Source organism: Lindgomyces ingoldianus, assembly GCF_010093535.1.
Source record: "Lindgomyces ingoldianus strain ATCC 200398 unplaced genomic scaffold BDR25scaffold_27, whole genome shotgun sequence".
NCBI lineage: Eukaryota > Fungi > Ascomycota > Dothideomycetes > Pleosporales > Lindgomycetaceae > Lindgomyces > Lindgomyces ingoldianus.
The window spans coordinates 318,617-341,467 of record NW_022985188.1 but is presented as its reverse complement, the minus strand read 5'-3'; the positions used below and the strand labels follow the sequence as shown (position 1 = coordinate 341,467).

Genomic DNA, 22,851 nt, shown 5'->3' with positions numbered 1-22,851 from the left:
TTCGCGGAATGTGGATAAAGGACGGCTAGATCCGAGAGATTCGGGCCTACAAATTGATGCAAATCGCACTTCTCGCTCTACATTCCCCTCTTTCTCATAGCACCCAACATGCATCTTTCTTCTTTTTTTGTGCTACTTGGCGTAGCAACAATTGCGTCTGCCCTTTCATCCAACCTCACTCAAGTCAAAGACTTCGGTCCCAACCCCCGGAATGTCTCCATGTACATCTATGTCCCCAAAACGCTAGCGGCGAAACCGCCGATTATGGTTGTACCTCACTGGTGTCACGGGTCTGCTCAAGATGCTTTCAATGGTCGCCCTTACGCTTCTCTCGGAGATACATACGGCTTCATTTCCATCTATCCAGATTCTCCCAACACCGTTGATAAATGCTGGGATGTCAGCAGCAACCAATCGTTAACTCATAATGGCGGAGGTGATGCACTAGGAATCGTATCTATGGTGCGGTGGACGTTGGATAAGTACGGTGGTGACAAGGACAGGGTGTTTGTAACTGGGACGAGCTCGGGCGCGATGATGACGAATGTCCTGCTCGGATCATATCCAGATGTCTTCGCGGCCGGAAGCGCATGGGCTGGTGTCGCTTTTGGTTGTTTTGCAGGAAATGGATTTGATGTCTGGAACGATGCTTGCGCTACTGGAAAGATTATCAAGAATGGGACAGAGTGGGCAGACATGGTCAAGAACGCATACCCAGGGTATAAGGGCTTCCGACCCAAGTTGCAGGTTTTCCATGGGACCGCAGATACAGTGTTGTATCCCCAAAATCTAAAGGAAGAGATCAAGGAATGGACGGGCGTGTTTGGAGTGAGCACTACGCCAACTGAAACAACGAAGGATACGCCTTTGCCAGGTTGGACGAAGTATAAGTATGGGAAGAGATTCGAGGCGTATGAAGCAGCGGGAGTCAGTCATGATATTCCGAATCAGGCAGATGTTGTGATGAACTGGTTTGATCTAAAATGTAAAGAGGACGCATGCTATTCAAGGAAAAGTGACAAGTAAGAGAAACACTGATGAGGTACATGTACAGTATTAGCCATACGACACAAATCAGGTTTACTTTCTTCGCACGCTTAGAGTATTGCCCTAGTTCTGGGGCACGGGATGAGTATGGAAATAAAAGCTATTCGGACAGGTATAAGGAAAGACCCAGGTCTATTTCAACCTCATGCGAATTCAAATTCGAAACTTTGAACTGCCAGTGTTCTGCGGCGCCTGCTGCTCTTTCTCTCGATAGTTGGGATAGCAAATGTACCTCCTCGAGGGATATATTCGTTCCCACCACATTTTAACGCCCGAGTCCCAACTACCCTTTCACCAATTCTCGGGCTGGGCGGCACGCGAGGAGTAGCAGTCTTTACGATCTTTTGTGATGTAACTGATTCTTTGGCCAACGTAGCCCCGACATCCATGCTAGTCTTGGACGGAGGATCCAGTATTAATAGTGAGACATCTTGAGAGAGCTTGCTTTCCCTTCGCATTTTCGCTGCTGCTTCGGGGATTCTGTGCTCGGAAATCTGGATTGGAACTCCGACATCTTCCTCCTTGCAAACAGTATACGTAAGTAGGGTCGAAAATCGGCGAGGTCTCCGGGGCACCCTGAAACAGCGCTTGTATACATAAGAAGAAAACAATTCATTCTCGAAGCTAAACGGAATGTATCGAAGATCAAGACTTTCGCGCTCATCCATGCTTGCTCTTGTCCCTGACATCCAGGATTAACGGGAGGGAACAATGGACCGCACGCTCTGACTGACATCCTGGAATACAATCTGTTTGGGCAAGAGAAGTGGGACCCCGTCACAGGAAGTTGGGCTTTCTCTGTCAGAAGCAAATTCACCTCTGAAAAGGGGTTCGCTTACAGCTTTAAAGTATCCAGGAGAAGGGTGAGGGATGTAACTAGCCCTCTCATGCGATCAAGGTGTTGTCGAAACACGTGTTCGTTCCAGACAATCTTGGTCCCCCACAAGAAACTTTGTGAATTTGAAGGCTTCTGCAAACTCATCAGGTCGCTCTCCAGAGCAGACATGATCAGGACGCCGGCATGGAGGGTGGACTGTATTGTTTCGTGGACATCGTCGTAATCCGCAAAGCTCCCAGAATTTTCCGCGGCCCAGCGCTCAATGAGAGACCAAGCCAGTCTGGTTGTTATGCATTCCTGGGCAATAGACAGAATTGAGAGCCTAGACTGCTTGTATCTTTCTGCAAGCTCAGTCAAGGTCCTGGAAAGGCTGAGGCATTTGTAGCCCAAACTCGCGCACGCGCTTAGGACTGAGACAATTCAGATCGGATCCATTGACTCTTACTCGCTACTTGAAACGATGATTGAGCCAAGGGAAGGGTAAATGGAGTAGGAGCTTGACAATTTCCACCACAGATATTTGAAGTTGTTGAGAAAGGCAGGCCGCCTCAGCTGAGGCACTTCCAATGGTTTACCTACCCCACGTTCTTGTGCCTGTCGCATGATCTCTTGCTTCATTTTTCTGCCAAACCAATGACATCAAACGTAACATATGTTGATAACATTCATCTTCGGCATCAAACTATTCGAGTGGAAGTCATCGTCGATCGTGGAAGTTGGTATTCAGTTGCTGAAGAAGTTTCCCGTACATCTTCTGGGCTAGTTTGAAGCCTGCTGGGATGATACCACCCATTTAGCGTATGCAAAAATCGACGGAACTCTTGGCGCTCTGCGAGATTTGGAGATTTGCGTTTCCCCCCAACACATTTTCTTTAATATCTCAGCAACGCAAAGGTATTTCTTAATAATAACGTGCACCTAGCTCTATAAGCTCTTCTCTATATAATATTAATGTCTATATTCTATATTAGAAAGGGATGTTGTTATAAAAAGCTAATTTGAAAATTTCAGCAAAAACGCCAAGAATTCCGTCTATTTTTGCATGCCAAGACTATTACGGGAGCCCTCAAAAACTTAGAAGAGCAGAATAAAAACCATCTTATATCCTAGCAAGTACGCAATATTAATTAAAAAAAAAGGCAGCAAAAGATTCTACATACAAGAGAGATAATACTATAGGACCCTTATAGATTGAAATTGCGTCGTTGTTATACCTAGGAACTCAGACGGGGAGGAGTGCAAATCTCGCAGAGCGCCAAGAATCCCGTCGATTTTTGCATACGCTAAATGCACGGCTTTGCGGAAGAAGACTTGGCATTTCCAATGTCTGAGCAACATGCATCAAGACAACCATCCATCCCTTTCAAGTCGGCGAGACAAGCTGCGCGGTGATTGCTCTCAGCTTGTGAAAAGGCGCCGGCTGAGAGCCTGGCAAATCCCCCTCGGAAACGTCCTCTCACACTCTCCCACAGAGATCACGTCCTTGACATGCAAAATCGCTTTGAAATTTCTATTCAGTAGTTTATATTTAACCATCCAGGAGTTTTGCTTACGGAAAACTTTCAGACCAGCCTTCAGCGCCACAAACGGTGTAGCCTCAGCGGCCAAGCTGATCTCCATTCGTATTTCAGCCCCGCCATCGACTTCAACTTTCATCCTCGCGACATTTTGCTCTTGGCAAGCAATTCTATTACGAGGCTAAACTGCATACCCATACAGTCTCTCACTCTTTGAAGGAGTTATCGCCAGCCACAACAGATAGAGCTAACCGTTATAAGTCGTGAGCAGCATGCTCCACATCCATTCGAGATATGGGCCTGCTGTAATCCGTTCTGAGTGCTCTCGTACTCGTGAAATCTTTTGCATACCCTTACCATAGAGCACACCGAAAACTGCACGACAAGGATTCCATCAAAATTCGAAAGGCCAGAACTGTAATCTCGAGCTTGATCAGCTTCCCTCATGCCTTGTGTCTCATTGACCCCAGTCCACTCCGTGTGGAAGGGAGTCTCCTCTAGATTAAGTGGTAAGGATACTGATTGAGAATGTTCATATCTCTTATAAAGTCAGGCTGCGCTTTGGATCATTATATTCCCTTCCAAGCCCCGTCGAACTTCCGAATATTATTCCTTCAAGGCGGTCCTCTCTCAACACGATGCCCTACTTTAGGAGCTCCACACAGAGCTGGCATATTTCTGTCTTCTTCTTAGCATATTTTCAGCTGCTTTCGAGATCACTATGCGTACAGTTCAACCCACCCTGCACAAAAGACACCTATGCTCCATTTCGATGTCCCAGCGGTGGCAACGACCCTATGACAGGTAAAAACTGCACAGCTTACGCATACGATTGTATTTGGACTATCACGCAAAATACTGGATCAACTGGCCATGTGCGCATTGAGGTGAATGGTGCCTGGCCTCCACCCGCTGTGCAAGCTGAAGTAGGCAAACGAATCCGGATCGCCCTTGTGAATAACTTGGACGAAGACGTTACGCTTCATTTCCATGGCCTGCTTCAGGAGGGGGGCTACAATCTAATGGACGGCCCGCAACACCTAACACAGAGGTACGACTCCATGATTCCTGGAAATCGATCTTCGTACAGCTAACCAAATTTTAGTGGGGTGAAGAAGGGCAAGACATTTGTGTACGACTTTCCGACGAATAAGCCCGGTACTTACTGGATACATAGTCATGTATGTGGCTAGTCTATAATCAACTAATGCTTCTTCTGATGGATATCGCTCATCGAGCACAGGCCCCAGGACAGTACCCTAAAGGCCTACGCTCGCCCTTTATCATTACGGACCGAACGGATCCAGACACTTTCGGCTATGAGCTAACTTCTGACTTGTATATCAATTATGCCATAACTTTGAGCGACTAGTGAGTTGGAGTCCGTGACCCACCACTTTTAGAATAGAAGACTGATCTGTTCCTAGCTGGACGGACTTCTGGACCAGCCAGCGGAACTACGCTGACTCCAAATGTGGGGTCGGAATTGAAGTACCTCCAGAGGGTAGTTTCTTCCCTCCTTGTTTCATGCACATAGAGACTAACTTCTGAGCAGCCCAAATGTACAACGACGTCCTACCCGGAGTCTCCGACAATGAGCGAAAGAAAGTTTATCTGATTCCTGATCGTCGATATCGCCTCCGGTTCGTCAACATGAGTGGATTGTCTCGGTACTATATCTGGATACAAGGAGATATTGAGATGGAAATCATCGAGATCGATGGCGTCATGCTGAAGAAAGGTCAGAAAAAAATAGGCATCGAGATTGCGAGTGGTCAACGGGTCAGTGTTCTTGTCAGCATTGACCAAAGCATAAGGCAGAGGCGCATCATGGTCATTAGCGATAGGCGCATCCATCACGGTGTACCTGAAAGTGCCAATTCCTACTGCAAGCTAAACCCTACCAACAGTGCATTATCCGATATGCAGTATACCTGGGGTTGGCTTGTGAACTCCATCACTGACGGCAATTCCTTCACTGATCCAGACTCCAGTGAGATCAGTGGATATGGGAATCGGATGAAGTCGTGGAACGACGGAGCTAAAGCGGATCCATTTTACAGATACCGACCAAAGCTTAGTTTTACAGATCAGGATCGTATTGGTGTGGATCCAACGCAGTGTCGTACGACCCAAAGTGGTTGGTGTCAATGTGGCACGAGGGATAATTGTCATTTCAACCCTCTCTACGCGTGGAACTTCAATGAATTGGCTTTCCAACCCTTCACCGGGATTTCGGCATGGAAGCCCAAGGATTACTCATCAACTTATGTTCACGAAGTTACTTTAAATGATCAACAAGGCTATGGCGTCATGAGCGTCGGATCGATTCAAACCCGGTGAGTCTGGTTCTCTTCATCCCAGGATGGAACCCACAGAGTTTAATCTAGATGCTGTAGGTTTGAAGCTCCGGATAAGCAAGATAGCTCTCTTCCTAAGCAGGTGGTGAATCTCGCTACAGATCTACCAAGGTTATTCACTATGCTGCGCATGCTCTGGTCCCCCATCGATGATACGAAGCTTAAGGATCCAGTTTACTACAGCTACAATGCATCGCAGGCGGCACAAACCATCGTCATGCCAACAGCAGGTGAAGTACATTGGTTTGCGTTCAGATCCCTTAGAGGGGATCACCCAAGTAAGGCGCATCCATTAACCACAATAAACAGCTCTAACACAATCCTTAGTTCACATGCATGGCCACGAGTTCCAGATTATGTATGTTCTATCTGACAATTTGTTCGGGCACCGAATTGCTGATCAGGGTGTTGCAGAGCGAAACTCCCAGTTGGTACTACCCTTGATGCTGTGAAGGGCTGGGTAGTATTGCCCTTCGAACAGTATGGGCACGCATATTCTCAGATTTCTGTCAGCGACTTCCCGTCCCGTCGAGATACCATCATGGTAGAGAAAGGAAGCACGGTCGTCGTTGCTATCAAGGCGGACAATCCTGGAGCCTGGGTAAGATAGCCTCATCCAGCCGTTCTACATTCATTTACATTTTTATAGGCACTGCACTGCCATAACGATTTTCACGCTGATACGGGCATGTTTATGCAACTCATTGAAGACCCAGCTGGGCTGCGGGATAAGTTAGGTGGTGTTAGTGCCGCACTGGACCCTACTTCTCCGTGGAAATTCCGCCTCTCCATAAGCAAAGAGGGAAGTACTACGCTTCCTTGGCTCTATCAGCTTGCCAGAAAGGCATTCGACTATTACGGATACACGGAGCTCCCAGTCTATTGCGGGAGCCAGACGTGCTGAGATTCCGACAGGGAGGATTTCTAGAGGGACTCAGGTCTTTGGTTGTGGGAAGGCGAGATATGGGCCTCATCCAATCAGTGGGGAAGAGTATGTTTAGATGTTAAGCAAAGGCTGCAATTTTGCGGCATCTCCTTGCTGCCTTTCATTTACCCCCTTGAGCTCAGCAGCAAATCGAAGTTTTAATTCGTGGTTCCAGTGCTTCGGCATCGGGGATTTCCGGTAAGCGTGGGTAGTATCTGGCTCCACAGCGGCTCTCCAGCGGGGAAAGCTAGTCTAGATCTACGCTAGCGCGCACCACACTAGAAATTTCGAACTGACAACAGTGCCGCATCCTTTGCAGTGACAACAAACTCACCTCCAACCTCTTCGTGTAGTGCAACCGCTGCCTTGACAATAGATTTGTTTACTGGTGTGAAAGATAAAGCGCCTTTTTCCCAGATGATCACTGCATTGCTCTTTTCCCCCACTTACCATTCGTCTTCCCAGGCACAAGCTGGCTGAACTCGCGATCATGGCCGGAAGCGACTCCGACTCCGACACATCCTCCTCAGCAATAGAGACGAAGTTCCACCAGGTTCTCGGGTGGTATTCGAAGCTTTACTCTCGTCGTGTTGACATTGTTGGCGACTATGCCGGTAATGAATTGTTCTTGATTGAGGGCGACTCTATTCTGCTCAACTGCTTCTCCGACAAGCACCTCGACTTCGACCCCGGCTTCCAGTTGCTGCACGCCACCTATGCAGTTGAAAATTTCCTGCGTGGTCTTGTATCACGACGTTGCAATTTTCACGTTGCTTTCTTCGAAAACCATCGTGAGCTGTGTGTGCCACCCTCTGCATCGGATGGCAATCAGGAAAAGTATCTTCTTGCTCGAGCGGTGATCATCCGCCACCTGAGTGTCAATCTCAAATCGGCGTACCCAGATATTGAGGTGCATGTATTCCCTTCCATACGCTCAAAAGCGTTTGCAGAGTACCTCGAAGCCACGGATTTGTACTTCATCATGTGCCACGATGGCGCATCGTCCAGAGCTCTACCCAAGAAGAACATCACGTCAAAGACCCCCGACGCATTAGAGGATGAATACCATGATGTTGTGGGGCATGAGATGCAAACGAAAACAATATACCGTTTGTTTATTCACTGGTTCATGGAGCGGGGGTATAACGCTGCTTTGGTCAATGGCCTTGAATGGCGCGATACGAAAGTCATCACCACTGTCCTAGAAAGTATTCGCCGCAGCAAGCGACGTGGTTGGACTGAACCCGTAAGATACTGCATCCGTTCTGGCCCCACAACTACTTTTGGTAGACCCTGACTGATTGTTGACGCAGCATATCTTTGAAAGTTCTTCTGCAAACGAAAGCGAAATCCCCGTCGACCAAGATGTTTTAGAGCGAATCAACTCAAGCCGGAAGCAGTCTCTTAGTGAGCGTGAATATCTCACGATTCTGTGCATCTCCAAGTTTGCCGTTCGGAATGGAGTAATGCACGAATATGGATCTGCACTTCTAAGACATACAGCTCTATTATCTGAACTTCCTATCTCCGAGAGACGGATAACGACTACAGATTTACCTAATAATGCTGAGGCCTTTCTGGCCAGGTTCAGTGAGCTGTCTCGCACAATCATTGACTCACAGTCATGGTCGTCCAATATTTCCAAATTTTCAGCTCATTGCGACATCGCCGACCTCGTCGATGGCAGACTCTTTGCTGCTTGTGTTCATGACTATCGATGCGGCAGGAATATGCGATATAAATTGCTCATTGACGCCGTAGGTCTCGTGTGCGGAACTGATTTAGCTTCTGCTGCATCCAATAGGAAATCAGCAGCTGGGAATCGTGCTGAACCCGGCACTAGCGCAATTGTAAACCCCAAGGGATACAAGGTTTTGCCCTTTGCAAATAGCGTCTTCGACACACATTTATCTCCGGTTCATTTAGCCGTGGACAGATCTGAGGAGATCACCGATGCGACCTCCGCACAGATATTCCGTGAGGTGTCCCACTGGCACAACAGCAATCGACCTATTGATTCTAAAGGGAGAGAAGAACACGCGGCCCGCTCTCAGAAGCAGCAATTTTTCGCTCGTCGTCGAAACCAATGGTTCATGGCGGAAATGATGGCTTACGCTGGAAGCCTTACAAATGCCATTGGTAAAGTACTCGATCCGGAGACTATCACGTCTGGTGCCAACTCAAAATTGGCGCCTCCTCTGCCAAGCGAAAAGAGGTTGGAGAATGCCAAGCCAAAGGGAGCTCCCAAGGTCAACAAAAAGGGTAGTGGGAAAGTGAAACAAGCGATGATAGAGGGAATTGCCGCATCTAAAAAAAGCAAAGATGAAGCCAGTTCAGAGAAGGTGTTCCAAGGATGGCAGACTACTTGTGCGGCTTTCGAAAGCGAGCCTCTCCCAGCTGTAAGATATCGAAGAGCGAAACAGCATTTGGGAACTTTGAATACAGATTTTAAACTTGGACTCCTCGAAGCGGAAGTCAGGCTTTATATGCTCCATGTCCTCCTTGGCATGTGGATTATGCATTGCGGAGACGACACCAAGGAACAGGGACTTCCATTAGCGGCTCTTATCTTCGATACGATCAGCTCTTTCTCAAAAGTTCGCGGCGCAGTCTCAAAAACGATTTGCAACAACCTAACGGCCACCATAAAAGCCCTCAAGCTACCTCAATTGGAGGTTCCGGTGCCAAGTGGAGATCGGGCATTGGCTTTCAATTTCGCCCTACGGAATTCTGCCGTAACTAATCTCTCCATTCCCCTGTCAGCAAAACAGTTCCAATTGTTGCATTGTGGACCATACTTCGAACGAAGCATGGACTCAGCACCTGATCACCGAGTTCCGTTTGAACCTGATGGATGGCAACGGAAAGTTCTTGACGAAATTGACGCTAAGCGCAGTTTACTAGTCATTGCACCAACCTCGGCCGGAAAGACGTTCATCTCCTTCTACGCTATGAAGCAGGTCTTAAAGTCCAATGACGATGATATCCTTGTTTACGTTGCCCCCACGAAGGCCTTGGTCAATCAAATCGCCGCTGAAGTTCAAGCACGCTTTTCGAAGAAGTACAAGTACGGTGGAAAATCAGTATGGGGTATACACACTCGAGACATGCGTATCAATAATCCGACCGGCTGTCAGATACTAGTAACAGTTCCGCATATCCTCCAGATTATGCTTCTTGCCCCGAGTAACGCCAACGCATGGTCCAAGCGAGTGAAGTGGATAATCTTCGATGAGGTACACTGCATTGGCCAAGCCGACGACGGTCTCATCTGGGAGCAGCTCCTGCTTTTAGCCCCATGTCCGATTATCGCCCTTTCCGCCACGATTGGGAATCCGCAGGAATTCAACGCATGGCTGATTTCTACACAGAAAGCTATTGGAAACGAGCTGGTCATGGTCCAACACCCTCATCGGTATTCTGATCTCCGAAAGTTCATATATAACCCGCCCACTCCGTTTACTTTCGAGGGCTTATCAGATTCTCGAGCCTTCGCTCGTCTTGGATTGGACGGATCTCGCGGCTTCACCTTCATTCACCCAGTCGCAAGTCTTGTGAATCGAGCACGTGGTATGCCAGATGATCTTAGCTTCGAGGCTCGCGACTGTCAAATGTTATGGGAGAGTATGTCGAGGCATCAGACCCCAGAATTTAAGGTAGATAAGTCCCTGGATCCAGCAAATGCGCTTCCGAGTGTCATCAGGAAAATCGATATTATCAAATGGGAGGCTTCCCTTAAGACGCTGTTACGGGAATGGCTCGCTAATAAGGATTCGCCTTTTGACAAAGTCATTCAGGATCTCGGTGGACCCCTTCAGACACTTGAGTCTAGGAAGAGGCAAGAACCTCAGGGGGATGATATTGAGAATGGCGACCCCGACAGAGAATCCGGGGTGAATGTAGAAACAACGCTTCCATTGCTGGTTGAACTTCATAGGCAAGATGCACTACCGGGTATTATTTTCAACTATGACCGAAGCCTCTGTGAGGATATTTGCCGAGCCCTGGTGAACCAATTGGCGGTAGCTGAGACGGCATGGAAAGAGTCAAGCCCGAAATGGAAAGCAAAGCTAGAGGCCTGGGAGGCATGGAAGAGGGCTGTGGCTAAGGCTGGAAAACGGGGACCACCAAAAGTATCCAAGAAAAAAGGGGCCGGTGGAGACGACGAAGCCTTATCTAAGGCTGATCTCATGCGAGACACTGCGAGCACTGAAACCAGTCCTTGGGTTTCGTTCAATCCGGAGAATCCGGTCGACGGCTTCCATTTCGCCGATTCAAAGAAGATGACCCAAGAGGAGCTAGCCCGATATTTTAAAGAACTCATTCGGCGTGAGGTCCCGGGCTGGTTGCTGGATGCCTTACGGAGGGGTGTCGGTGTCCACCATGCTGGTATGAATCGTAAATATCGTCAGGTGGTCGAGATGCTGTTTCGCAAAGGCTTTCTACGTGTGGTGGTTGCAACTGGGACACTCGCTTTGGGTATCAACATGCCTTGTAAGACAGTGGTCTTCTCTGGCGATTCGGTGTTCCTGACAGCTCTAAACTACCGCCAGGCAGCTGGTCGTGCAGGTCGTCGTGGCTTCGACATGCTTGGAAATGTTGTATTCCATGGGGTGTCTATAAGCAAGGTGCATCGACTCATCAGCTCTCGTTTACCTGACCTCAACGGCCACTTTCCGATCACTACCACGCTTGTCTTGCGTCTGTTTACACTTCTCAATGAGTCGAAGAACTCACCTTTCGCTGTCCGCTCCATCAACGCGCTCTTGTCCCAGCCACGACTGTACCTTGGCGGCGAGGAATCAAAGATGACCGTGCTTCATCATCTTCGGTTCTCCATCGAGTACCTGCGACGCCAGTATCTCCTAGACTCCAGTGGTGCCCCGCTGAACTTTGCTGGCTGCGTCAGCCATCTATACTTTACAGAAAATTCATCTTTCGCATTCCACGCCTTGCTCAAGGATGGTTTCTTCCACAATCTATGCGCAAAGGTCGATAAGAAGACGGAGAGCGTCCTTCGTAAACTCATGCTTACAATGGCTCACCTATTCGGCCGTCAGCATTGCAGGCAAGCCGATGAAGAATTTGTGGAAGAGGTCGTGAAAAAGAGTCCATCCGTCGTCTTCTTACCACCAATCCCGAAGAAAGCAGCGAAGATCCTTCGCGAGCACAATGGTTCTACGTTGAGTATCTTCACGGCTTACGTGCAGACTTTCGTTGAGCAGCATGTCACAGACCCAGATGATGCTTTACCACTCACTCAAATGAAGATTGGGGGCGATGCAATCCCTGAGTGTGCGCTGTCTCTGCCGCGCTGCCCGCCAACAAAGGTCCGCTCTTCATTCGTGGCTCTCTCTGGACATGACGATAATTTCGAGTCCATCCATGACCTTTGCCAGACTTCTCGGTCCGGTGTATTCCTCGAAGAAGCCGTCGTTCCATATGTAGGATTGTATCCCGAGGAGTCCGAGATGCCTCTCAACGCCTATTTGTATGACTTCTTCATGCATGGAGATACTACCGCCCTCGCTAAGGCGAACCGTATCCGTCGCGGTGATGTCTGGTTTGTCCTGAACGACTTTAGCATGGTTCTTGCAACCATTGTGACTAGTCTCTCGAACTTTATGAAGCTCACCCCGGAGTCTGATCTCGACTTTACGGAGGTTCGCGGTGAAGGTGACGAAGAAGAGGAGCGCCAAGAAGACAAATTTGTGCCTGATGACTCAGGTTACGAGACCGCTTCTACGACCTCCGTGCCTGGAAAGGGTGGTCCAGTCAAACAGGATATTGCTATTCGGAACGTGAAAAAGAGTAAGAAGGTTGCAGATTCTTGGGATGATGATGCGGAAGAGGAAATTGAAGAGGAGTTGGCGGCGAAGGAGACGGAGAGGAAGCTTAAGGCAGTGGAGCTGCAGGATAAGCCGGCTTGGGAGGAGGGGGCTGGATTATTGAATGTATTGAAGGCGTTCAAGATGTTGCGTGAGGAGTTTGATACAAAGTTTAGGGCAATGTGGGCTTGATGGGTTGGTGTTTGGGTAACGGTTATGGGTACGGTAATTGGGGGCTTGGGCTAACGGTTGGGGGGTGGATAATGGATGACCATAGATTGAAATGCGAGGTCCCGACATGTAGGATGTGGAGCATCTTGCGAGGTCAGGAAATGAAAGTTAAAAGGTATGACTATCGACCGTAAACCATGATATAGATTCTAGATAACTAACTGTATGTAATCTCACATATGCCGTTTCTTTGCGCACCTGTGAATGATAAGGTTGTCGTCAGACTGCCTCCAACGCATACGCTACTCCCATTGGAGCAGTGGCATTTGTCCATCTCAAGCATGCAATTATAGCAGATGAACTGGTATCATATAAGCGTCCTTAATCGCGCACCATCAAAGGAAACCAGCCTTGACAATCTGTGCCTCGCGCTCTCCACTATTCCCTCATCCATCCAAACCCTAAACCCCCAGCAACGCCAATCCTCCAAATATTACTGCCAATCCCAGCGATGCACCCACCCTCCCGGATGCACCCGTAAACGGCTGCAAGGTGTTCTTCGCAATCCCACCACTTCCCGTCGCCGTCCCAGAGCCCGTCGCCGCCCCATTTGCCCTGCCATCCACGGTGAAGAAATTCCCAGCCAGTGGGGCTTTAATCCCATTAGTCTTCATAAATGCGTTGATATCAAAGCCGATTCTAGCCTGGGTGTTTGCGAAGTCCGAGGCCTGCACGTTGAGGTTTGCGGGCTGTTGGAATAGCAGTTCAACGTAACGGTGTGCTTTGGTGTCGGTGGCAGGCGGTGAGGGGCCTAGATAGCTGGCGGGCCCTTTTTGGGAGGAGAGTAAGAGAGTCGAGGAGGTTGCAGTGGAGCTAGAGCCGAGCACTCGTTGCGAGGTTGCTTTGAAGTTAGTGACCATGGCGTGGAGGAGTGTGCGGCGGGTTGCGTTGCCTCCTTGTCCAGGCCTGGGATTTTGTTAGAGAGAGAATGAGAGGAGGATGAGAGGAACGAGGGAGGGAGGAGAAAGACGTACACGTCGAGATCTAACATGACGAACATGAAGGTTTCGGAGCTGCTTGCATTTGTGATTGCGATTTGGGGCTGGGATGCCGTTGCTACGTTGAGGTTAGATATACGACCGTATGTGCTGTGATGAGGATATAACGAGACGTACCAGCTTTCGTCAACTGCTGCCCAGGAGTATTCACCGCCGTCGAATTAAACAACACATCTAACTTAGTTTTGACGGAAGGCGTAAAGCCTGTTGGTGTTTGCGCCTGCGAAACACCAACCATGGTCGCCGCAACGAGGAAAGCAGTCGTGAACAACATTTTTCAGCAAATAATTGTACAATCTCTACTCTGGATTCCAGTTCCAAATGCGAGTCAGCAAGAGAAAGAGTAGCGTAAGTATTTCCCCGCAAAATTATGTATGTATGAAGATGTAAGTCAGGTTGAGGCTGCTTCCTCTGGGGCAGTTTAAATGCGAGGAATAGATGTATACGCGTCGCTCGAAACAGAAGAGATGGCGTGCGGCCATTCCCGCAGCATATCTTGTTACACTGCATGGCATGCGAGGCGCATAGAAAATTCTCCGTCATGGTTAGGGTTAGATGCTGGGTTCTGAAACGGGAAGTGCGCGAGAGGAATGTTGCAGGGGCTTGGCGAGCGTGGTTTTTAATAAAGCCGCCACCGGAATCAGAGAGTGGTGGTGAGATTCGGATTTTGGCAGAATATGTCTTGGGGAGATGGAGGAGATTGAGTGCGAAGTAATATCGGTGGTGTGTGAACCCGGAGGGTTCGGCTGAAGGAAGATGAAGCACGGGAGTTGAAATGAGATGGGAAAGTTGGAAGGATGACGTAGAAATCACTAAATGAAAACATGACAGGCGGACAGCGAAACATTGAGAAATTGAACAAGGAAGTTAATATTGGATTCTCGACTGTACTTAGTTATTCAGCAAGGGCGCTGCACAGGAGGTAGCTTCCGCACGCTTGGCTTTCATCTTGGCTCCATCTTGGAAACCTCCAGGCTCAGGAATGCTTAGGGTCAAACTTGGGATGACGGCAACGTGTGGGGTACGGATGAGGCTGAGACATCTGCGTGTGCTTTGAGGTGTGACATGGTGCCAACCCTTCTGAGGGATTTTAGGAAACATTGTTTCGACTGACCCGCAAGGCGAAATACGGCCTTTCCCCACGCTCACTCGGTGGACTGAATAGGGTCTGGCCAATATCCCGGCAGCAGTTCGCTAAGCTGTGAAAGCTTTCCATCCTCAAACGATGTGCGCTTCGGAGGACACGTCTTCGAGGCTTGTCGTCCGGACTTGGAGAATCCCACGAGAAAGTACAACTCTGGGCAGACCACGGGAGGGTCTTCACGGCTTGGTAATAGGGGGGCCGCTATTCGACGCGGTGGATGCGTACATCTTCTATCGTAACACCTCGTTCGATCGCGGCATAGAACGGAGAGTAGGAGAGTAAGATGAGAAGAATCGAAGAGGCTCGGGAGGCGACTTCGATGGGGGGAAAGGAAGATTGAAAGACATTTGTGAATTACTTAGGATATCCTATCTAGCTGTTGTACAGTTGACGGTGCTCCACCGGATCGCACAACCTGCATCGATCCTCATCTCGATGTTTCATAGAGGTTCCGGATTATTCTGTCGCAGGCGGAGAATGCGCTATTTGAAAGGCAAATAATGGACCTTGGTGAGACTGGAGAGAAGTTTGGAATAAAGATGGAGAAGGAGAGATGCTTGTCTTCCTCTTTGGTGACCAGAAGATTAAACAAGCATGCTCACGTGATAACGTGCCACACCGCCTGATCCGTGTGGGGGCCGGCGGCTACCAATCTTCCCCGCCCCTTCCGAAGGCAACACGGCAATAAGTCCTCAGCCTTACTCCCATCCTTCCCTATATGCAAAGTTGGCGGTTGTTGGTACATTTGTTATTAGGAAATCTCATTGCCGAACGTTCGACCAAAGGAGCACTGATGACTACTCTAGAGACGCCCCTCACTGAGGATGCGGTTGAAACTCCGACCGAAGAGACCGTGAAATGGCCCCTCCGATATCGAATTCATTTACCACAAGTCGTACCTGACCAAGGACTCGGTGGTGAGCCACCAAAGTTATGGTGGAGTCATAAGCTCTACCGAGGCCCTGAAGACCAGGCCGTTAAGATACTGTACAGCAAGACAAAATGGCAATCTGAGGCCATTGCAAAGCAATTCCTCGACGAGCCAATCCTAGGATTCGACATGGAATGGCCTTGGGAGTCCGACAAGCATACTCGACTGCAGGACAGGATTGGGCTTATACAAATCGCATGCGAAGACAAGGTTGCTCTGTTTCACATCGGAGCCCATGTTGGGACAACGTGTGACGACCTCATCGCACCTTCGTTGAAGAAGATTCTCGAAAGTCCGAACATTACCAAGACGGGAGTCTCTGTTTTGAATGCCGACTTCGCTCGACTGGTCAAGTTCTTCGACCTGAAGCCGCAAGGTGCTTTCGAGCTCAGTCACCTTTATCGCTTAGTTGCTTTTGGATCAGAAAAGCCTGAGCTCATTACGAGGAGGCTTGTCAACCTTGCACAGCAAGTGGAAGATCATCTCGGTCTACCCTTGTGGAAGGGGAAGGTGAGAACGAGCAATTGGAGCTACACCCTGAACCAGCAGCAGATCACCTATGCCGCAGGCGATGCCTATGCTTGCTTTATGCTTTTCCACTGCATGAACGCAAAAAGAATGGGGATGGACCCTGCTCCACCCTTACCCATACATGCAGACAAGTATTCTTCAATGAACTTATCCTCCATTAAGTTTGTACATCTTGAGCCTGCAACAGAAGGGGGGGATATTACAACGCCTATCGAGTTTTTCCGAGTCAAAGAGGAACCAGTGGCGAATGAAGAAGATGAGCCGGTTGAGGGCGAGACAATTGCAGAGGAAGCAAAGGAAAAGAAACGAAAGCCAAAGCAACCCAAGGAACCCAAGAAACCGAAGGAAAATATTCCCAAAGAGCCACTAGATGCGATTTCTAGAGAGCTATACGTGCAATTGGCTGCTCGTCGGATGGGCCTTTCCAGATCCGAGAGAGTGTCGGCATATATGGTTGCCCACAACACTGTCCTCGAAGATCTCGCACGACAGCGACCGACTGATAACGACGGCTTGCTTGAAATCAAAGGTATTGGAAAGATGAAGCAGGAGAAGTATGGAGCAGAGTGGCTTGATGTCATCACACAGTTTCTCGGCGCGAGGGGGATTGGGCCACCCAAGCGAATGGAAAACTGTCCTCAAGAGCCAAAGACCCCCGAAACAAGTCAAAGACGAAGGCCGATTATGACTACAGCTGACAACGGTGATTCTTCCCTCTCAACCCCGGCACTTGGCTCTCACCTGGTTCGCACGCCACAGCTGCACACGGGCTTATCGTTTCAACTATCAGGAACGAGGCTTGACGCGCAAGAGGGCAATGAAGGCGATGACAGTGATGATTGCTCTACTGAATTTTTCACGCCAGTCGAAAAACTGTCACAACTAAAACGCAAACGATCTCCGAGTCCCCTCTCAGAAACATCACCGACACTGAAACGGCGATCCCCCAGCCCGTGTCACAAGAGGAACCCTCTCACAGCACCAACACTACAGGAGCCGCCGACCCCAAGGTCGAAATTATTCCAAAGCAAGCTACGCGCCTTTAGCAAGCGTGTGGCCTCAAAGCTCAAGTCGCCGCCTCTAAATCCAATTGTATCAGAGGCGACTATTCTTCTGATTGTGTCTAATCCACCCCGGACAATAGAGGAATTGTATGGGATACCTGGAATATCTAGCTTCGTGGAAGCATGTGTAGAAACAGAGGTGGATTTGTTGAAGAATATCACCAAATTTGCACCACCCCGATTCTAAACCAAATAAATGCTCTCATTCAAATGAGATAATTAAGTATGTGCGAAGTGGCTACTACAATTATGGATTGGCCACTTGTATACTGGAGTTTCTTCGTTAGAAGGATCCTGGATAAGGGGATGGGAGAGGTCTGGAATGTTCAGCGATAAGTTTAGTGGTGATACCCTTCTGTGTATACTAGTTATGATATTCTTAATTTCTCTTGAATTGTGAGGCTGACATGTGACGGTGGCGATAAGGCGGACGGCCGGCATCGGAGGGTGGCCGATGGGTGCCGCAGGACTCGCAGATCAGTAAGAAAGCAACCACGCGGAAGACGACTGACATTTCCACCTTAGGTGAGGCTACCGTGGCCAGCACACGCTGATCGAGTTCGCAGTGTTCTTTCAACGTCCGAGCGACGCTTCCAAGCCACAGCCAAATGCAATGAGCACGGGAGGCTCTCTATACTTAATTGTGCAACTGTTGCTCTCGACGATGGAGGTCAGATGCTAATTGAGGGCTCGATGTCAGAAGAGAGCGGAACAACGTGCACGGCAAAGGTGGGACGCAGAACTGTGGTTGAGGAAATAGGATTCCGACCGAAGAGGCACGTTGGTTCCACGGGCTGCCTGAAGCTGCCTGAGGCTGCCTCGGACGCTTGTGAAGATGTATGTGTGGACTGATATCTGCAATTGCGTGTCTAGGCAACGGGAGCAGCCAGCATCAACTTGAGGCAGAAGCATGTGTCTTGTTGATATGGCAGAGGGCGGCAGAGGGCGAGCATTAATAATAACTGACCGCGACGGCCCCCAAGGCACGTGTAGTTAATGATAGGCAAGTTGCGATGATGGAGGATCGGCAGCGAGATGCGCTAATCGACAGATGCTTCACTTTCACGAGCCCACAGCTCTCACGGTGAAAAGAGAGCGTTTGCGCAACGTACAAAGGTTAGAAGCAGCGTTCAGATACGTCTTTTGGCATGTCGCAGGTAAATTGCACGGCTTATCGGACAGGCTGGGACTCCCTCTGCCCACGCAAGGACGCTTGGCGCGTGTGGCGTTCGGGATGTCAGGCCTAGCGGGCGTCACATGCTGAGACTTGGGGGCTGCCATGTGAAGGTCGACGAACAAATTAACAGCGGCCCCCCCAGCACTCAAGCGCCCGTCTTACCCAGCACGAAGCACCAAATTTCCCTACGATTCCTCTCGCTGCATCCAACCTCCACGACATGGCCCCAATGTCTACCGCAGAGTGAGGGCCTGCAGACGTCAGGACAACCGCCGTCGCACCGCCAATTCGGCCTCGAGTCTGCTGACCAGGCGTGCATCGCATCGCGGAGCCGCCAACCCTCCCACGACGTCACCCGATCACTGCAGTGCTCCACCATGAGTATGCAACAAGAACAAGAACGCCCGCCACCGCCGGCCTACACTCAGCACGACCCCGAGTCACTGCGGTTGCCCTCAGTCCCGACTCACAGCCTGCTGCCTCCCCAGAGCAATGACCGACACCTCCCGGGCATAAGATCGCTCGACCTCCCCGATGCCGGCGCAGCTCGACCACACCCCTCGCACCTCCCGGCAATTGAACTCGGTCCAAAGAGCAATGCAGAGGCGCTGCAATGGGGGAGCCTGCCACCCTTGAGCAGCGCGACTTTTCCCAAGGTGCCTGAGGGTCTGCCCCGCAGTAGCACGGACATGGACGTCGGAAGTCCGATGGACACCGCAAGCGTCGAAGATCCAGATGTGAGGTTGGCGGCGGAGGCATTGTCGGGGCTGGGGAATCTCGGTACTGTACCTTCTTTCTACTTCTTGCATCGATCCATGCTCTAATATGTCCAGACTTTGCGCGCTCCCCTACAGCGCGCTCCCTCACGCTCCCCCGCGAGCCCCCTGCCGAGCCCGAGCCCCTCCTCTCCCTCATAACAACCAACCACCCCTGGCTCGGCGGCACCATCAATGGCTCTATATCTGCGTACAATGCCACGAAAGGCTACTCGCCCCGCTTCGTGAAATATGGCGCCGAGCTCATCGAGCGAAACATCGGCTCCCCCGTCGTCAACACCGTCTCGTCCGTGGGCCGGAGGACGGGTGTGGAGAAGAATCTAAGAAGATATCTCGGGGAAGTGCACAGGCGGCCGAGCGACCTGGAGCAGGGTGACGCCGACGCCGCACACAAGAGACGGCGGGTCATGACATCTGGGGATAGCGTAGATGCCATGGACATCGAAGACTCCATTGCGTCGTCCCGGACACGAGGTGGTTCTCAATCCTCGTACGCTGAATCTCTTCCCGCGTATGACGACCAGCGCTCCCCGAACTACGAAGAAAGCGCCGTTGTCGTCGTCGATCCGGCAGCTGGCAAAGAAACAGGGTCTCGACCCGAAAGCTCGCAAGACCGAAGGGTGAATTGGTCAACGCAACTCATCATGACGACTTCAGGTCTCGGCGTCGCGCTCTCAGACGCCTCCCTCAAGAGCCTGAAACTCTGTCTAAGTTTGCTGCGTTCGGCAACCAAGCACATCGACAACGTCATGCACGCGCTCAAACTCGTCCTCGAGGAATACGAATCCGCACTCCGCAATCGCCAGCATTCAGGCCCAGACCCAGCTTCATCCTCGTCGTCTGATCCTTCGAAAATGGAAATGGAAATCGACATCATATCGCACTCTCAGGGCCTTGACCTGGAAAGCGAAAAAGAGGCCCGTGTCCGCGCCATCGCATCACGCATGAAATCCCTATCCTCGGATATCTGGAACACCCTGCAAAATGTCGTGCAATCCGTGTCCCGGTACACGGGTGGTGCGCTCCCGCAAAACGCATCGCAGGTTGTGCGAACCCAGCTGTTATCTGTGCCGCAGAGATGGCAGTTGGCAACAAGGACGACAGCGGGCGAGGGGGAAGGGGAGGTTAGGGGGGCGCAGAGGATGTTGGCGTTTGCGAAGGAGGGGCTGGATATGATGGGCCAAATTACGGCGGTAGTGGATGGAACGGTGAGGAGTGCGGAGGGGTGGCTGGGGAGGATGGGAAGGGGGAACAGGGGAGAAATGGAGGGGGAGGAGAAGAGTTTATTGTTGGGCCTACAGGCGGGAGAGGGGAAGGATGTGGGACGGCAATAAAAGTGTAGAAGGTCAGGAGCGTTGGGAGCATTGAAGGGAAATACCCCCGGAAAAATAAGGTAGCCGGTGGTGCAACCGCGATTCGACACCCCGTATCTCTTCTCTTTTCACATTTCTTTCTGTTTTCCAGACCAGTGGAACGAACCAGCTTTTTTCTGTTCTGATTCAGTGTAAGCAAGGCGTTATCGTGGATCCCGTCCTTCCTTCCCTTATTCTTGTCCCTGTCCCTGGCTCTGTCCTTTTCTTTCCCTCCGCTATCTTGTCTCTTCTTAGTCAGGTCTGTCACAATTGGTCCCTTGGATCAGGATCAAGATCGGTGTTCCTAGTATCTAGAAACGTGTCCAGGTTCAGTTCTATATGATATGGAGGCTGCAATCGGTTCCTTTCCTATGTCGAAATTTACATGTATGGACGGTATGGATGGGAGGGGGTGGAATTAATTGAATGAAATGCAAAAGGTTTTGGGCTGGGTCGGACGTCCGTATTCTTTCGGTTCCTCGCATTTCGTGCTTGCCTCGCTGGCTAATATGTGTTGTTATAGAACTGCGTGATATTCGCGTGGTTAGCAAGTCTACTGCGTGGTGGATGGATGGATTGAAGGAATGGTCGGGCAAGAGTTTCGGTGGTGGATGTGGATTTCTAGGAAGGAAGGATTCGTACGATGTGGAGGAAACGGGGTTAGTTAGACCGTGGAGAAGAGGGCTAGCTGGATGGATAGATAGATATCTACGTATGACGGGCGGGAGGGTTGGGGAGGGGAGGAGCTTGGTATTGTCTCGTTTTGGTGGTCGAGGAGGCGGCCGGGGACTACGGTTGGGACAATTTTGGTGAGTGCGATGCCATTTGAGTTGATGTGTGTCGAGTGCAACGGGTAACAGGTAATAGGTGGTGCCCCCGATGGACTCGGTGTATCTGCTTGACTGATAGACAAGTCTGTATGCCTTCTAGCGTGTGTGGAAGAGGGAGTCAGTATTGCATCCACCTGGCTCGGGATATGAGGGCATACCCGCTGCGAAAGAGAGAAACAATCCCTGCTGACTAGTGTGCAAGATCTGCGAGACGAGACAGGGGCTGAGGGCATGTTGGCGTCGAGAACGATTAAGGCAGACTCCATTCCTCTACTCGACTCGACTCGCATATCACGGTTATTCACCTGAGCAGGGCGAAGCAGCTAGCTAAATTAGTAGTATGCCGTGCCGCCCTTGGGTTCTTCTGCGTGACTGCGTCCGTGAAGCAGAATCATAATCCTACAACAGCCGAGGATGCTGCAGTGGGCTTAGCCATGCTGCGCGCGTTGAGCGTGGAGGCTGTTCAGTTCAGTCTAGTCTAGTCCAGACAGGACAGAGAAGATAGGTATGTGTTGTACATACAGGCTAGGTGTTCGAGGCAGGGGGCAAGAGGCAATAGCGGATGGATGAATTACTGCGGTTGGAGAGCTCGGCTAGGGCCTTTGCAAGGGGTATTGAGTTTTAGTACAGTATGTGGAATCGAAGCAAGCACAGGGGTTTCTTTGAGGCTGTGAGGGATGGGTAGCGTAGAGACAGGACTGGGGAAGGCTTCAGGTGCGGGTGATGTGGATCAGGTGATTGTGTGTGTGGAAGGCAAACTGACCTGATATTAGATGGGCCCGGTTTGGTAATGTTGGATGATTGCAATATTTTATGCAGCGTGGCTTATGGGTGCGAGGAATAGGGAATAGATTGCTGTGGGGCGAATTGTATCGTGGTTGAGTGAGGGACTAGTAAGTGCATTTGATTGATGATGGGGGCGATCAATTACATTATAACTGCTATAGAAATGCGATGCAGAAAGAGACACAAACGAAGGTATATCTATCAATGGTGTGGTATCTTGCGACCAAACTCCAATTCCAGTCCCTCCTCGTGTCTCGCATTAAAACATTATCTCATGACCCATGTCATCTCAGTATACCTGTATATCCATGCCAACTTCATTATGATTTTGTGAAAATCTTTCAGTATACGATATCGGAAAATCCTCGTGAACGAACGTGAATGTAAATATGAATATGATCTGAAAGCCATGAACTCTCGCGTTCACCGAAGGCGGTGGCAGTGCATCCAGTCCAGTCCAATCTCCCCTCCACATTGCAAATCCCTCATCTAGCCAGGCGACCCCATCAAATCAAG

At 50.1% G+C, this 22,851-nt stretch overlaps 7 protein-coding genes across 7 annotated transcripts; 5 read left to right on the top strand and 2 right to left on the bottom strand.

Moving 5' to 3' along the window:
- Nucleotides 1-108: 108 nt before the first annotated feature.
- BDR25DRAFT_233160 (acetylxylan esteras-like protein 1 precursor) lies at nucleotides 109-1,026 on the top strand (the record flags this gene model as incomplete). Its single annotated transcript, XM_033685430.1, has 1 exon — nucleotides 109-1,026. The coding sequence occupies one exon, from the start codon at nucleotides 109-111 to the stop codon at nucleotides 1,024-1,026; it is 918 nt and encodes a 305-aa protein (XP_033544668.1).
- A 312-nt stretch (nucleotides 1,027-1,338) lies between these two features.
- BDR25DRAFT_358095 (uncharacterized protein) lies at nucleotides 1,339-2,488 on the bottom strand (the record flags this gene model as incomplete). The annotated part of the gene is made up of 6 exons (XM_033695886.1): nucleotides 1,339-1,437; nucleotides 1,476-1,611; nucleotides 1,657-1,722; nucleotides 1,765-1,839; nucleotides 1,887-2,295; nucleotides 2,338-2,488. 6 exons carry the CDS (start codon nucleotides 2,486-2,488, stop codon nucleotides 1,339-1,341), a joined length of 936 nt encoding a protein of 311 aa, XP_033544667.1.
- A 1,795-nt stretch (nucleotides 2,489-4,283) lies between these two features.
- BDR25DRAFT_156974 (Cupredoxin) lies at nucleotides 4,284-4,708 on the top strand (the record flags this gene model as incomplete). Its single annotated transcript, XM_033683980.1, has 3 exons — nucleotides 4,284-4,453; nucleotides 4,508-4,583; nucleotides 4,646-4,708. Coding segments are annotated over 3 exons (309 nt in total), but the record flags the coding sequence as incomplete, so codon positions are not given.
- A 2,321-nt stretch (nucleotides 4,709-7,029) lies between these two features.
- BDR25DRAFT_335682 (DEAD/DEAH box helicase) lies at nucleotides 7,030-12,854 on the top strand. Its single transcript, XM_033693037.1, has 3 exons — nucleotides 7,030-7,895; nucleotides 8,062-8,949; nucleotides 8,980-12,854. Exons 1-3 carry the CDS (start codon nucleotides 7,178-7,180, stop codon nucleotides 12,705-12,707), a joined length of 5,334 nt encoding a protein of 1,777 aa, XP_033544665.1. The 5' UTR covers nucleotides 7,030-7,177; the 3' UTR covers nucleotides 12,708-12,854.
- A 305-nt stretch (nucleotides 12,855-13,159) lies between these two features.
- BDR25DRAFT_266220 (PEBP-like protein) lies at nucleotides 13,160-14,018 on the bottom strand (the record flags this gene model as incomplete). Its single annotated transcript, XM_033686969.1, has 3 exons — nucleotides 13,160-13,652; nucleotides 13,721-13,802; nucleotides 13,862-14,018. Coding segments are annotated over 3 exons (732 nt in total), but the record flags the coding sequence as incomplete, so codon positions are not given.
- A 1,663-nt stretch (nucleotides 14,019-15,681) lies between these two features.
- Nucleotides 15,682-17,601, top strand: BDR25DRAFT_233455 (uncharacterized protein; the record flags this gene model as incomplete). Its single annotated transcript, XM_033685439.1, has 1 exon — nucleotides 15,682-17,601. The coding sequence occupies one exon, from the start codon at nucleotides 15,682-15,684 to the stop codon at nucleotides 17,599-17,601; it is 1,920 nt and encodes a 639-aa protein (XP_033544663.1).
- A 1,129-nt stretch (nucleotides 17,602-18,730) lies between these two features.
- Nucleotides 18,731-20,686, top strand: BDR25DRAFT_266213 (clock-controlled protein 8; the record flags this gene model as incomplete). The annotated part of the gene is made up of 2 exons (XM_033686968.1): nucleotides 18,731-19,371; nucleotides 19,425-20,686. Coding segments are annotated over exons 1-2 (1,665 nt in total), but the record flags the coding sequence as incomplete, so codon positions are not given.
- Nucleotides 20,687-22,851: the final 2,165 nt, after the last annotated feature.

What these genes read in the sequence shown, in the direction of transcription:
- BDR25DRAFT_335682 (XM_033693037.1), top strand. Translation starts at nt 7,178, where the DNA reads ATGGCCGGAAGCGACTCCGACTCCGACACATCCTCCTCAGCAATAGAG. An exon ending in CATCACCACTGTCCTAGAAA is followed by an intron (nt 7,896 to 8,061) that starts GTATTCGCCGCA and finishes AAGATGTTTTAG; the next exon opens with AGCGAATCAACTCAAGCCGG. An exon ending in TCCCAAGGTCAACAAAAAGG is followed by an intron (nt 8,950 to 8,979) that starts GTAGTGGGAAAG and finishes AAGCGATGATAG; the next exon opens with AGGGAATTGCCGCATCTAAA.